We start from the raw sequence: 14,570 nt of genomic DNA, 5'->3' as shown, positions 1-14,570 counted from the left end.
TTAAGTATATTTTGATTCCTATACTTTTGTACACTGACTCAAGTAGATTTTGAATACCAGACTATTTCTACAATTGTGTATTGATAATTTTACTCAAGCAAAAAAAAAAAGTAATACTTCCATCACTGGTGGCGTTGCACAAACTGCATGGCAACACAATGCAACAGAAAGACAAAATGACTTGGTTTATAAAATGTTTTATTCATGTTACATAGCTGATACATAGGGCATCAAACAGTTCCACAAGGCTTTTGGGGACTACAATCGATGATTGGCAAAACACAATAGTGGTCCAAATCTCTAATGACAATCACTGGACTAACCAAACACCCTCTTTAAGTTGTGTACAAACCTGCATTGAAAAGGACTAAACCGGACATTTGTACTAGGTGTGTATTATACGCTTTGTTCCCATTCCAGTGTAATATTTGAAACGACATGCATGACAGAATAATCATCTTATTAAATGTCCCAGTATTTTGTCTGACAAAAACCTCACCAATCCCACCCCCACCCACCCACCAACACAGGCATGCTTCAGTGAAAAGAGTGGCATCACAACCAGGAGGAAAGGTGAGAATTTAACCAATGGGCACCACCTGGCTGTGTGGTGCCAGCTGGTGCCAGCTAGTCCAGTGCACTGGCTTTCCCTGCAGTATGGAACTAAAATGTTTGTTTCAAGTTGGACTTGAGCAGCTGTAACCGTACCACATAACTGTGTAGAGACAGACACACTAAATGGGATGGAGGGACGGACGGGGGTTGGGGGGAACTATTTCTCAAATCTAACAAACATTTGACCCTATTGAAACGTAAAACAAAAATAATAAATCTCTGAACTTTTAACTTGATGGGAGTTGGGTTTCCAGTTATTCAACGGGCCCAATTTTCTTTTCTTTTTTTTCTTCTTCGCCTTCTAATCTGGACTAGGATCGTGATACAAAGTAAAGCTATTAATACTCTTTCTACAGCAGAAACTGCACATATGGAAGGCCAAGACAGAACACAAATCAAGGGGAATGGCGGGTTTCTTTTCTTCAATGTCTTTTTTTTTTTTTTAAACGACCAAATCTGCATTGTGAAAAGACCAGTTTAATTTAATTTCAAACACAGCATTTTCTTTTTCTCAATAATGGGTTTGATTGCTAGAATGTTTTTAAGTGGAGCAATAAGGAATGAAGGATGTGTAAAAAGTTTTTTTCTTGTTTTTATTTGTAGTTTTTGGAGATGACCGATGGGGCTTTAGTTCTCATTCTCGCCGGCCTCTCCCGCGTCTCCGCCCTCACCCTCGTCGGCAGCATTGTCAGATGTCCATAACTGGAAGAAGAAAAAAAACGCAACATCAGTTATTTGTCCAAGGCAGCAAATGTGCTTCGTTACACCAACTTGTTAAAATATGGAGATAACAGGTTTCTGCCAACAAACATACAACAAACATACTAAACAACAAGCAGTGGCCTTAACCCATTAAATCCGGGAAAGCATCCGTGTCATTTTAGATTTTTGCATTGGCTATTAAAAAATAGCAAATATACAAGCTCACAGCTTGTACATCTGCCATTTTTGAACATTTTTGAAAAATCTTCAAAGTGTGAGGACTACAGATTTAGAAGGCATTTGTAGAATCGGCCTCAGGTCTTTAAATGGTTTGTTAACTGTTCACAGACCACTTTTACTGAACAGAGTGTAAACAAGTGTCCCTGTAAGGATCATGTATGCGTCATGTGAGTGCATGAGAGCAGGAAGAGTTGACTGACTGTCAGGTTGTCTCTGAGGAGCTGCATGATGAGAGTGCTGTCTTTGTAGGACTCCTCGCTTAACTTGTCCAACTCTGCGATGGCGTCGTCAAATGCCTGGAGAAAGAAAGAAAAAACGTGTGAGGACAACGCACACTTCATAATCAATGGTTTCCTCAACAAAACTCGCTTCACCCATAACGATCACATGGCGCTCAAAATAAATGTTCTCAGCCAAACTGTCATGCTCTCCATTTACTTTCACATAAAATGCTTTCCCTCAGCCTTTACGGAGGGAAAGAAAGTAGCCAACCTTGTCCAAAGTAAATAAAAGAGACATTTGTGAGACATGAAATTCAAAAAATTGTGCCCAGTGTGATGACAATTGATGTAAATATGTTAAGAGTTCTGTCAGGAGAAATGTGCCATTTAGCTTCATGTTCAAGTTCATTTATACAACAAGACATTTAAGGATTCCTTAATTCATGCACTCAACCTTTCTTTTTTTCCCCTCCTACCCTTAGATTAGACAGTGATATGGGTAGGGATGGGACGATAATCGTTATTATCGTTTATCGTGATAAGAAACCGCTCACAATAATCGTATCGCAGAGATTTTAATTGATGGTGAAATTGTCCTCCGTCATACACTACGTTGAATTAGCTTTTGTTGAGCCGCAAATTCAGTACCACTTAAACCCTCTATACTTGAAAAAACTGACCTGTAAATTTTACACAAATCGATTTGCCAAAAATAGTAGATCTACAAGCTCACAACACGTTGCTATTTTTGGCAAACGTTCACCCCAGAATAGGGATGCTGGGGATTCAAGTGGTTAACAAAAGTGCCATTTTGAGTTTTAAGCATACTTTGATTATCGTGATAATATCGTCAATCACAATTATTTTTCCCAAAATAATCGTGACATGTAACTTTCATATCGTCCCATCCCTAGATATGGGTGAGGCAGAAAGAAGAATGCTTGCCAACCTGTTTGGCCAATCCACATGCTTTGTCTGGGGAGTTGAGAATCTCGTAGAAGAAAACAGAGAAGTTAAGGGCCAGGCCCAGGCGAATGGGATGTGTGGGGTCCATATTTTCCTTGCTGATGTCAAATGCCTGCTGGTAAGCTTCCTGAGAGTTTTCAATGGTCGCTAGGGACAAACAGAAGAAGCATAGCAGACATTGATGATTAGTAATTGAATGCATGTAGAATCTTGGCATTAATAAAAGCATAATAACCGAGTAACTGGAGTGGATGGTCTCAGATCATACTACAGTAACATTTTATTCTTCTCAAAGAACTAATGTAATAATGCAATCTATTACCCGACAGAGGCAGGCAATCCTAGCAAACCAAGATTAAACATCAGATGAACATTGTGTGTTAGCAGTAGGGCTGCACAGTTGAACAAATCGTTTATTAGTTCTTAAAACTGTGTATATTTTAATAAAATAATCTTATTTTGAAAGATATATATAGATACATTTTCTATGTTTTTGCTTGTGAAAGTTATTAGGGTGCATTTGCTGTGTGACATGAAATTAAATCTTATTCATCATCATTGATAAGTTATCATTGAATGTCTCCATCCCATGTTCAAGGTTTTTTTTTACTTTTCAATTGCTCGTGAGTCACTTCAGCTATGCGCGCAAGGGGGAGGGACAATCAATTAGTAAACATAAGGGGGATTTATTTTAGTAGGCATTTCTACTTCTAGGCTTCAGTACCTGCGAATGTGGTAATGGTAATGTTCAATTGAATATATACATACACAATACAGACGTTTCTGAGAACTTGCATTCATATCATGTCATTTGTACATCCAACTATACATTTCTCAATTTCTGCATGCGTGTAAGTGTGCATTTCTGTCCTTCGCTCAACTCGAGAACCGTCTGGCTGACCGACTTCAAACTCAGCATGCATGTCGCCAAGGACCTGTGGAATGCGCAGTGCCCGCCGTGATGTCAGTCACATCTGCGATTGTCCAGAGCTGCTAATCCGACGATATGCCCATATATAGGCCTATTGTCTGGAACTGCTGATCTGACCAATACTGTACAGTATGTACATATATGGCATATACTCATGACATCAGGGATCTCCATAAATGGGCACGAAAGGAACACAGACAGACAGATATCTCAATTACATAACCGGGTGGGGCATGCATTCACAACAAATATCTGTCTTGTCTGTCCGCACGTCTGTGGAAGACGCACCGAATCTCTCTGTGTATGGGTGGGATGTAGGCATAGGCTTCCCTGTTTGGCCAACCATACCCAACCCATCGGCTTCACGGATTGGCAGAGCTTTGTGTCACGTTAGTGCCGCTGCGCCCACTGCGCCCACTGTAAGTGGTAGGGTGTACTGTGGAACTCCTTTCGCTCAGGTATATCATCAACACAACGTCAGCAGTTTCTGTCGACTTATGGGATCTCTGCATCTCCATATTTAGTAGATCGGTCGTATAGTAGTGGGTACCGCACTGGGTACTCTGACAACAAGTACAATATTTGCATGGTGGCATCGCATGGTGCATTCCCAACTTGCATCGTTCCAGAGTATGCCAGTGTCCGCGGTTACAATGGGTACAACTGTAACAGCGAGTACTCTGACAACGGGTGAAACAGGGATTGCATAACCGGGTGGGGCATGCATTTCCCAACTTGCATCGTTCCCGATTTACATTGTTTGAGCAGGCTGCTGCCTCTTTAAATACAGTAGCCTAAATGGACAGTGAAGTCCAATAGAATTGCAACAGTTATCGTACAAATCGAGTTATTCTTTTTTGTAACGAGCGAGCGAGAAATATTAATAAATAATCAACAAAATAAACCCAAAAAAATGTTTCTCAATTATTCACCTAATCAAGAAAAAGTTAACTATAAGAAAATAAATGAGAGTTGCGGCCCTAGTTAGCAGCATAATTATTTCCCTATGATCAAAGAGGATACATCTAAAAGTAGCACCAAAATAGAACAGTCCAGACAGGCACACACACAGGGCAAAGGAACTCTTGTGAGTTACATAATGCGTGTCCCCATGGGAGGTTGGAAGCCAATACAGTGGGCTGACACCCACTCGCCATCATTCCATTCTATAAGATAGGGGCCCTGCAGTCGTGTAAGTGTGATGCAACAACCCGTTTCAAACTTATTTCCAGCTCTTAACATGATAAAATATCACACTTTTTTATACACAGTGGAAAGGGGTCTCTAATTAAAATAAAACAGAATATGGGATTGTAACAAATTTTAAATCAAAGTTGCTTTTATCTTATCAAAGTGTAATGAATCAGTTAATAATCAACTGCTCTTAAGTGAACCCTATAGGAGATAAGTAGGACAATCAGTCATCTTCTCTACACTGAGTCATCTGCTCTTGAGAAAGAAAATCCCTTGGAATTCCAGTGTAAAAGTTGTATATTTAAATTACATTTAACTTACTACAACCATCTAAATAATGAAAAGTATTTACAAAATGACTCCGGGTGTTCTACTGGCAACAAGGTAGAGAACAGAAGAATGATGGTGAGTGCAAGGCGATCTACATGTCAACTTACCTGTCCTGTCATCACCAGAGGCAACTTCGGCGAGGTATCTATAATAATCTCCCTTCATTTTAAGGTAGAAGACTTTGCTCTCTGGGTTTTTGGAGTTCGGAATTAAATGTTGGTTCAGCAGGCCCTGTGGACAGAAAAGACCAACACCATCAATCATTTCGCATGGCATCCAATATTTCACTGCAACAAGGCATCTACAATTTCAACAGTTCACCCGAGAATAACACAAGGATGCCAGAGCCAATACCCAATACAGAAGATTAACTGCTACAATAACTGAAACAGTGCTACTGCATTTTAGTTACATCACCTTCCACAGAATTGGTTTAGTTAGTCACCCACTGTATGGATCTTGTTACAACAAAGTTATTATGGACCATCAAATTCCCAGCATGTTATAGCTCATTAAATGGAGATAAACCACACATGTGGGCATCACAATTATCACGGTTCACCTCCGTCCACCAGAGAGCACTCCTCCCTCAATTCTTTATGCTGTAGCTACAGTATAGGGCCTACATCTCAATGATTAATGAGTATAATTCCATGCCATCAGGAGGAAAGTGAGTGCATGTGCTTGCCCAGTGGTCGTTTAAGGAGAAGCCACAGTGTGCACTGCGTCAACTCGAACTCAAGTCATTCCAAGTTGTCCACAATCAGGCCAGGTCTCCTGTGTGTGCCTGATTCCAGGCCAGTGCTACTACCACTGCTCCTCAGTCATTTCTGCATAGCACAGTCTGTTGTCTTATTACTGATGATTTTGGCCAAGTTGTAGTGATATTGCCTTTCCTTTCCAGGAACTCTTTCACTAGCAAGGTCAAAGAAACTGCAATTAAACAAGGAAAAGGACCAGTGGTCAACATAAAGCTCTGTGATTTAACTTAATCCTAAAACATATACCAGCAAATGCAACATTCAAACAGGGCTCATGTTCAAACACAAGGCAGTTCCATCTTTAGCAAGCAAGTTATGAATTGCCTTTATTCATTGAGGAACTTGAGCCCAGGCCCCATAGTGATGTGGTCCCATACACCAACACGGGTTCAAAAGTACAAAGAAGACTTTATTCTGCAAAAGACCAACCACATACTCCTTTTCAACAAAGTATACGAGTGGTGTGATCATCAATGTCACTATATATACACACTCCACTGCAGGACTACATACCGCATGACACATGCATGAATGAATTGAGATCGAATACCAAAATTCAGAAATGAATTTGTAGAATTGTGTATTTCAAGAGAGTTGAATATGGATAATTTTGTTAAAAAGATGGCATTAAAACAAAGAATATGGCATTAAAACAAAGAATATGTCAAAAGGCCCAGCAGTTGAGTGATGTTTAAAGGCTTAGCCATGCTTCTTTCTCGCACCATGGCAGATTACTATGGCTAATCGGTGTCAGTGAAATCAGGGCTTATGGTCAAGTTAACCGATTTAGAGATCAGATTAACCATTTCAACCCAGATGAAGCAGCTTCCAAACACACCTCTAATCTGATCCGGAGCAAAAATCATTGTATTCAAACAAGACAATATTTTTTTTTGGGGGGGGGCGGATTTTGTAGTGTCACTGGTAGGCGAGTTTCTGAACTCTACAGCCCTCCTCTGAGACACATACCAGTATCCACCAATGCTCCACCAGTGATCCACCAATGCAAAAATGTATTGTTCTAAGCCTAATGTATTGGTTGGACTGTAGTAAAAAAAAAATGTTTTCCTTCCCTTTAATTCCCACCAGACTTAATGGCCCAATGAATAGAAGGTTGCAAAAAAATAAATAAAATAGAAACATATTTTTTTTAAGCCTCTCTCTTTAATTCCAAACTCAAGGAGGAAAGAGCCTGACCATGCCCGAACCCTAGACACAATCCCGGCAGCCACTCCCCATCCATTTACTGACACAAAGATTAGCTCAGCCGAAGCATGCGCATGTCTCAAGTGCCAGGCATTCCTCTGCCATTGCATGCGCTGCACAATATACAGGCTGCAGAGAAGCTGCCTCACTCACAATGCATTCACACAGTGCTCAGATTTCAGCCGCCAACTCTCACACACCACCAGACAGAATTAGCCTATGACGCTGGATAAGAACTGAACTGGCAATGCCTCCGTCTGTACTGCTTTACACATGTAGCAAGAACTGATCTAATGTCTGACTTAACCCCCCCCCCTCATTGTCACGTCAAATCAATGTACTGTTTGTAGGGTGATACCAGTGGACTTCTCAGAGATTGAATGCCGCCTGGCTCTCTAGTAGGGAGCCAGTCAGCATTCAGTTACATCAAAACTGATATTTAGAACCTTAATCTCGCTGGTTAACAGAATATAGTTTACTAAATAATTATCATTTCTTATATCTCGGAAAAAAATCTACCGGTAATAGATTTTTTTTATAATCAACTAAATTGATTATTCCGATTAACCACTTAACCCTGTATTATACTTCGCTGTACAATGGTAGCATTCAACGAAAGTAGTCAATCTAAAAGCTCACAAAGGCTAGCGATGCGATGTGTGAGCTTGTATACATGCATCTGCTATTTTCACAAAAGAAATGTAATAATCATTCAATAATCGTAATCGAGACAAGAGTTTGAAATAATCTATAAGCCATGGACTTGAAGTCATATCGCCCAGGCCTACTCTCTAGGATATCTTACATTACTCATCAGACCTGAGAATCTGGGAAGATATTCCATTTATAATGGATGTGGGGCATCTCCATGGCAACACAAATGATAGTTTGACCTTGAAAAATAATGTGCCGCGCCAAGGTTAGATCCATTTTTAGGAATGACAATCCAGCCTAGATTAGTGTATAACACGTTGTGTGCATCTAGACACCCGTTTTAACAGCAGGTCGTTTTTTAATATACAATTTTCTTGGTGTCACTTTAAATGGAACATTCCTACTTGGACAATTGCAGAGAAAAAAAACACTTTTCTGAATAACAATTTATTTTGTTTTACTTGAACAAAATTAAAATACGATTTTCCAACAATATGCTGTATAACTGGGCCTTGATTGAGAGACATTACAAAAGAGCGTGTGAACAGATGCAATCTATTCAATTGTGCAGGTCGCACCCCGTTTATCTAGAAGCTCTAACATGTCATCCCAAGTGAAAATCAGCCTGGCCACTGGCTGCTTCCCTCTCTGAAGCTTAACAGCTGTCCAACCTCTGCTCAGCTGGGAGAGTATGACACTGCTACAGAGTAAAATTCTCAGTGTTCATTTGAGTGTACAAATAGAACCAAATGGACCCGTAAGGGGACCATTTGACTCCATTTGTGCACTCGCACAGTTACAAATGGATAAATGAACACAGAGAATTTTACTGTGTATAGTTTCAGTGTCTCCAGTGTGGAAAACCATCACAACAGAGGGTGCTAGCAGCCGTCTCCACGCAGCCGCCGATTTAAAAAGATGCACGACTCGCAGGACAGAGCTGCGCAGACATGTTGAGGCATGAGGTGTGACTGACACATGCCCTCCAGCAACGACAGACGCAAAGTCAACACTCGCTGGTGGAGATAGGCTGAGTCAGGGGCATGCATTCACAGTCCACACCCAGAAGGGGAGGTTGGTCAACTGGGACCACCACCCTCCGCACACAGAGACCAACAGCTCTGGGAATACAGCCCAATTGAATAGCCAAGCTTCCACCAGGTAACTATCCTGTAATCCACCATTAAGGTTGGGAAACAACAGAGAGTGCTATTCCCTACTGTTGCCTGAGATTTATTTAGCAAGTGAAAACATGTCACCCCATGGGCCATAGGAACATAACGGTCATTGTACTCAGTGCACCTATACATAATCTATATCAAGTAAAGCTGCACACAATCAATATTTATATTTCACTGGTTAATGGTTATATTTCACTGGTTAATGGTTATTAGTGGATTCTTTTGTGGCATTTTGGTGAACAGAACATGTACTGAGAATACTGGTATTTTACACGTGTGCGCTTTTAACTACTTAAGCTCTATATACACTTCACCGTACAAGAAATAGTGAAAATAGCCAATCTACAAGCTTGTACATTTACCATTTTTTTAAATGGTAAATGTGAGATTTTTGGATAGTTTCACATATAATACCTTGGCCAAAACGGGGACGCCAGGTTGAAAGTAGTTAACCAAGCTCTCTCACCTGGCTAACCACATTAGAATCCCATGAGCCAGATGTGACAGCATCAAACAGGGCAATTACAAGCCACACACACACACCTACAGAATTATTTCCTGTGTGTGTATCACCGCTTGCTTACTTCCCCACCCAGACAGACACACCTTGCTGGCAGCTATATTCACTATGACCTTTTGTCATGTCACACCCTCGCATGGTTGCAAGCCATTGTTCTAGTTACAGATTCCCAAAGGGAAGGAATGGTTTGAGGACTACACAATACTTCCTTCTCCTCTCAGGCCTGAGACAAGGCTACATTTATAGAATAATAAGAGGAACTCGCCGGAAACACGGGAAATGCCTTTATCTCATTACTGGACTAAACAGTCACCGTTTGACTGAACTTAAGTGTGTGAATTAATTACAAATACAAATGTTTTATATATAAATAAATATATATGCAGCATATATATACTAGATATATATTATATATGATTCACCGAACGCCTGACAAAACGACATGGTCAGACAAATCAAACCGCTTTGTTGAGCAAATGTGGCTTCTTTCCCATCAATTATAGCACTACTGAAAGTAGTCACTATGCTATTGCTGGACAGAAGATGGCCTGACAGAAAAAGACCCCTTTCTTTCACAATAAATTCAAGCAAATGGCAAAGAGACACGACATTCCAAAAGGAGCAGCACAGTGGATGAATAACTGATGTCTCGTGCTAGCACTTCCCTACAAGCCTCAAGGATCAGGGAGTGAGTGTGTGTCTGTGTGTGTGTGTGTGTGTGTGTGTGTGTGTGTGTGTGTGTGTGTGTGTGTGTGTGTGTGTGTGTGTGTGTGTGTGGGGGGGGGTTATGAAAACACACTGACCAATTATGTGCATCACTGATTCTACCACGAATCCTGGCCAATTAGTACTAATGACTACGTGACGGCAATCTACTACTTGTCTGTCTGCAATACAATAATGCTGTATTGCTATAAATATAATACAATAAAACACAGATGAGTATTAGCAACCAGGCTCGACACTATGCATTTACTAAGATACTGGTCCAATGAATAAGCAACAATTTTACATTGCAACAGGTCCTTTTGGTTTCATTTTGCACACTAGGAAATAGATTTAAGCTGCAAACCGGACAAAAAAATATTACTTGAATCCATCTGTATGGTAGTATACAATATACATCTGCAATGGCTGGAGGTTCCAGTGCAAATATAGAGGTAGGTCGGATACCTACTGATTTACATGTAGAGCTGCCTGAAGCCCATTATAACCGCAAGCATCATATCCCATAGCCAAGGGGTTCAAATCCCGGGGTAGGTAGGACATAAAATAACACTGCTTTTTTTTAAACCAGTGGTTCTCAGGATTCCAGGGGCTTTCAGGGTTCCTTTTGAGGGGTCTAAATGTACCATTACAAGTCTGTAACTATGACAGCATACAAAAGGAACCATATTGGACCCGTCAAGGTCCATTTGGTTCCATTTGTATACTGTCAGAGTTAAGGGGAGACCTTTGACATTTAAAAGGTCTGAGAACCCTTGTTTTAAACAATTGTTAAGTTAGATCTTGAATGATTTACCAATACGTCGTTGCAGATGTCTCGCAGCTCGGCCTCCACCTTCTCCCGGTACTCGTTGACCATCTGCAGCTTCTTGTCGCTGCCCTCGGTCTTCTGTCCGATGCTGGAGATGACCCTCCAGGCCGACCGCCTCGCTCCCACCACGTTCTTGTAGGCGACGGAGAGCAGGTTCCTCTCCTCGTTTGACAGCTCGCCTCCCTTCTCCGTCACCTCCTTCATCGACGCTGCCATGTCGTCGTAGCGCTCGGCTTGCTCCGCCAACTTGGCCTTCTGAATAAGCTCCGTTTTATCCATAGTTTATTTTATTTATTTTTTTCTCTACGACCGTAGTAGTAGTATTCACCCGAAAAGAGAGACGAAAAGTCCCGGGAATAATGTGAGACTGGCCAAGGAACGGAATATAATTAAGGGGCAGACAGTCGTTGGTAACGTTGATTTCCACGCCACAATAACGTTACAACCTGCGGAAAGAGAAAGCATACACTTAGAAATGCACCGATTAACCTCGCATATTACGTTATTTTACGCGTTAAATTAGATTAAAGCGAACATACGATCGGAATAAAGCCCGCACCCTGTCTCGGTACAGGACGCTGATATAACGCTACTAGGGCTGCTAACAAGCTATGTTGAGTTGCAGTGAGGCGACCAAAAAGATACGAAAGGATGCGTTAGTGACGTCAAAAATAGGAAGAAGTGTGTAGCCTGGATTTCTCGACAAGTGCGGAAAGAAAGTGACGCGAGGTTATTGATCCACACCGATGACGTGTTTTCATTTCAGCTTCCAAGGAAAAGTGTCGAGTCAGTTGAAAACACGCCTTTCCCCCCCCCCCAACCAGGCTAAGCTGCCTTAACGTGAAAAGGTTCCACTGATGGACTAAGTACACATATGTTTTACTTAAAAGGTAGGGTAAATGATATTTTTTGGTTAAAACAAATTGTATTTTGTTAAAAGGTAAAAGCAATATATTCTGATAATAATCATTGCTATAGAGTGTTTGTTCAGTAACAGGAGTCTCCCCGTCTCTCCAGCTCTTTAATAAACCGAAAATACATTTTCCGGTAGGTGTCAAAATCTCAGCCAATCAGGAGAAAGTACCCATTTTTAAGCTTCATTTTTATAGTGTTCCAGTTCCAATTTTGCCTGCTCATTTCTTAGTGTCATCACTTCCAATTTCACTTGTTTAATCTATATCCTGATTGGATAAAATTGGAAATGAAACTGAAACGAAAATGAAATTTCTGTTTTATAAAGAGCTGGAGAGTGAGAGACAAGGAGACTCCTTTTACTGAACAAACACTCTATAGCAATGAGTACTATCAGAATATAGAGCTATTTAACACTTATTTTAACCAAAGAAAATCACTTACCCTACCTTTAAGTGAGTATCAATACTGCAATGTAGAAATACTCCAACAAGTTAAAGTCCTGTATGTATTCATGATGTACTGGAGTTAAAGTACAAAAGTATTGCCATCAAAATATACTTAAAGTATCAAAAGAAAAGCAGTCATAGTGCACAGTGTCCCATTTCACAAGTTAAAAAAGCAGATCTTCAAGCTCATTGTGAACTTGTATATATGCTATTTTTAAATAGCCAAAATATATATAGACCTCAAGTGGTTTATATATGTTTAGTGATAAAAATCTAATAATAAAAAGTAACTAAAGTTTTCAAATAATTGTAGTGGAGTAAAAGTACAATATTTGCCTCTGAGATCTAGAAGTAAAAGTATTGAAAAATGAATACTCTAGTCTAGTAAAGTAAAAATACCTCAATATTGTACTTAAGTGCAGTACTTGAGTAAATGTACTTAGTTACTTTCCACCACTGCAAGGTTCCAAGTAAGTCGGAAGCACTTCCGCTTAAATTATGCTTATAGCTATGACATCACTGACGTAGCCTTAGCATCTATTCTAACATGGTAGAGCAGTGTGCGAAGGGGAAACAGATTCAAGCATCGCTTACGGGGAATACGGGCTATTAGCAAGTTAGCCATTTTCAGAAGAACCTCGCCATGTATTTGTTGGTCTAACTGGAAAATAGGTGTCCTTTAAAATTACAGCTCACGCATTGGAAGCACGTTCGACTGCAGACAGAAGACAACCCATACTAACGTTGCTCGGAAGGTAGCTTAGCTAAAGCGTAGCTAGCTGGGCCACTCCTTTCAATAAAATGCAACTCTTAACTCTACTGATACGAATCATTAAAGCATGCTTAGGGTCGACCCCCCAATAAACCGATCCATTAGCGTAACGACATTTTAGGGGGGAAAACGTGCAAGTTAAAATAATAATAATGATTTATCCTGACCTACTGAGATCCAAATTTGCTCCACAAAATTGATCCGATTTGAGAGATTGGTCAGAAAGGCAGAGAACAGCAGCAGCCTTGAAATCCAGCCGAACTTGCTAAACGGGGCGTCGCGACCAAGCCCTCGCCGTCCAATCGCTGATTCTTATAGAAATTGATCGACGGAGATTTTTCGCAATGTCGACCAGTGGTTGTTTTGCGCGGGGGAAAGGGGCGGGACTTGAGGGGGTAGTTTGACAGGCCGGTAGGCTGCAGCTGGGGCCACGGGGTTTCCTCCAATTAGAGCAAGGGAGAAGACGTCACCGGGTTGCCATGGCGATTGTCCTCCAATCACGCCTCCTCCCACATCGCAGGCACCAGCACCAGGGAGGAGCGGGTGTGGCACTCTTCTTTAGTGACTGTTACATTATTTTAGACATCTCTTCTTAAGCCAGTGATTGTCAACCGTTTTCATTTCAAGGACCACAAGGTTTGACATGCAATAGTAGGCCACAGAGCCCCATTTGATAAAGTGTTTTATCCCTGGGAGTGGGACTGGGACCCCAATCTACACTATAAAAAGTCCTCAGTGTTCATTTAACTCTGACTCTGAGAGTGTACAAATGGAACCAATTGGATAGTAAAGCATGGGTTTCCGAGGCTAATTGGATAGAGCCTTACAAGTCCATTTGTTTCCATGTGTACACTCTCAGAGTTACAGACCCATGGGTCCATCTGTTTTTTGTTTTTTTTTAACCTATGCACAACCTGCCCTGCAGTTTCATTGTCTGATATAATTGAGTGCTTTGGTTTAAGTGGATGGCATTAAGTCCTATTTCTGAAAACTAGAGCTAGAGACAAATATTATTGTAACAATTTCACCTCGCAGAGTAGCACTGTCTTGTCATGTTTATGTTGGGTCCAACCAATGACAATGTATACCACTAGCCTGAAGTTGACTATTAATCAGACAGGCCTATTATTACACATATCTTAGGGAAGTCCACAAGAGTTCCAAGGACTTAGAACACTTTTCCCCCCTTTGCTTTGCATATTAGTCTTGTCATCAATACCTAAGTCATGGGCCATGCCAGCTCTCTCTATTTATTGGAGGACAATGGCCTTTGTACATCAGGGAGAGGATCAATTACTATTCAGTTTCAGTTAGCCTACCATGTTCCATTTTGAAGATGGTGATTTTGCCTAAAACCTTTTGGCAATATGGTTGAAAGG

At 40.8% G+C, this 14,570-nt stretch overlaps 1 protein-coding gene across 2 annotated transcripts; it reads right to left on the bottom strand.

Annotated features, from left to right (window-relative positions):
* Window positions 1–181: 181 nt before the first annotated feature.
* Window positions 182–13,515, bottom strand: LOC308073986 (14-3-3 protein zeta/delta-like). Of its 2 annotated transcripts, none has more exons than XM_080413291.1 (6): window positions 13,359–13,515; window positions 11,044–11,504; window positions 5,307–5,430; window positions 2,728–2,891; window positions 1,758–1,853; window positions 182–1,317 (listed from the first exon to the last, which is right to left on the bottom strand). In XM_080413291.1, exons 2-6 carry the CDS (start codon window positions 11,335–11,337, stop codon window positions 1,243–1,245), a joined length of 753 nt encoding a protein of 250 aa, XP_080269417.1. In that variant the 5' UTR covers window positions 11,338–11,504; window positions 13,359–13,515; the 3' UTR covers window positions 182–1,242. The 2 variants fall into 2 exon arrangements, with proteins under 2 accessions (XP_080269417.1, XP_080269418.1); XM_080413292.1 differs by having other exon boundaries at window positions 13,363–13,502.
* Between the last annotated feature and the right edge of the window lie 1,055 nt (window positions 13,516–14,570).

Source organism: Gymnoscopelus braueri (genome assembly GCF_963280865.1).
Source record: "Gymnoscopelus braueri genome assembly, chromosome: 19".
Taxonomy (NCBI): Eukaryota; Metazoa; Chordata; class Actinopteri; order Myctophiformes; family Myctophidae; genus Gymnoscopelus; species Gymnoscopelus braueri.
The sequence above is the reverse complement of the archived record's forward strand: the minus strand, read 5'-3'. Positions and strand labels throughout refer to the sequence as shown.

What these genes read in the sequence shown, in the direction of transcription:
- LOC308073986 (XM_080413291.1), bottom strand. Translation starts at nt 11,337, where the DNA reads ATGGATAAAACGGAGCTTATTCAGAAGGCCAAGTTGGCGGAGCAAGCC. An exon ending in CATGTGGATTGGCCAAACAG is followed by an intron (nt 1,854 to 2,727) that starts GTTGGCAAGCAT and finishes TTCTTTCTCCAG; the next exon opens with GCATTTGACGACGCCATCGC. An exon ending in TCCTCAGAGACAACCTGACA is followed by an intron (nt 1,318 to 1,757) that starts GTCAGTCAACTC and finishes TTCTTCTTCCAG; the next exon opens with TTATGGACATCTGACAATGC.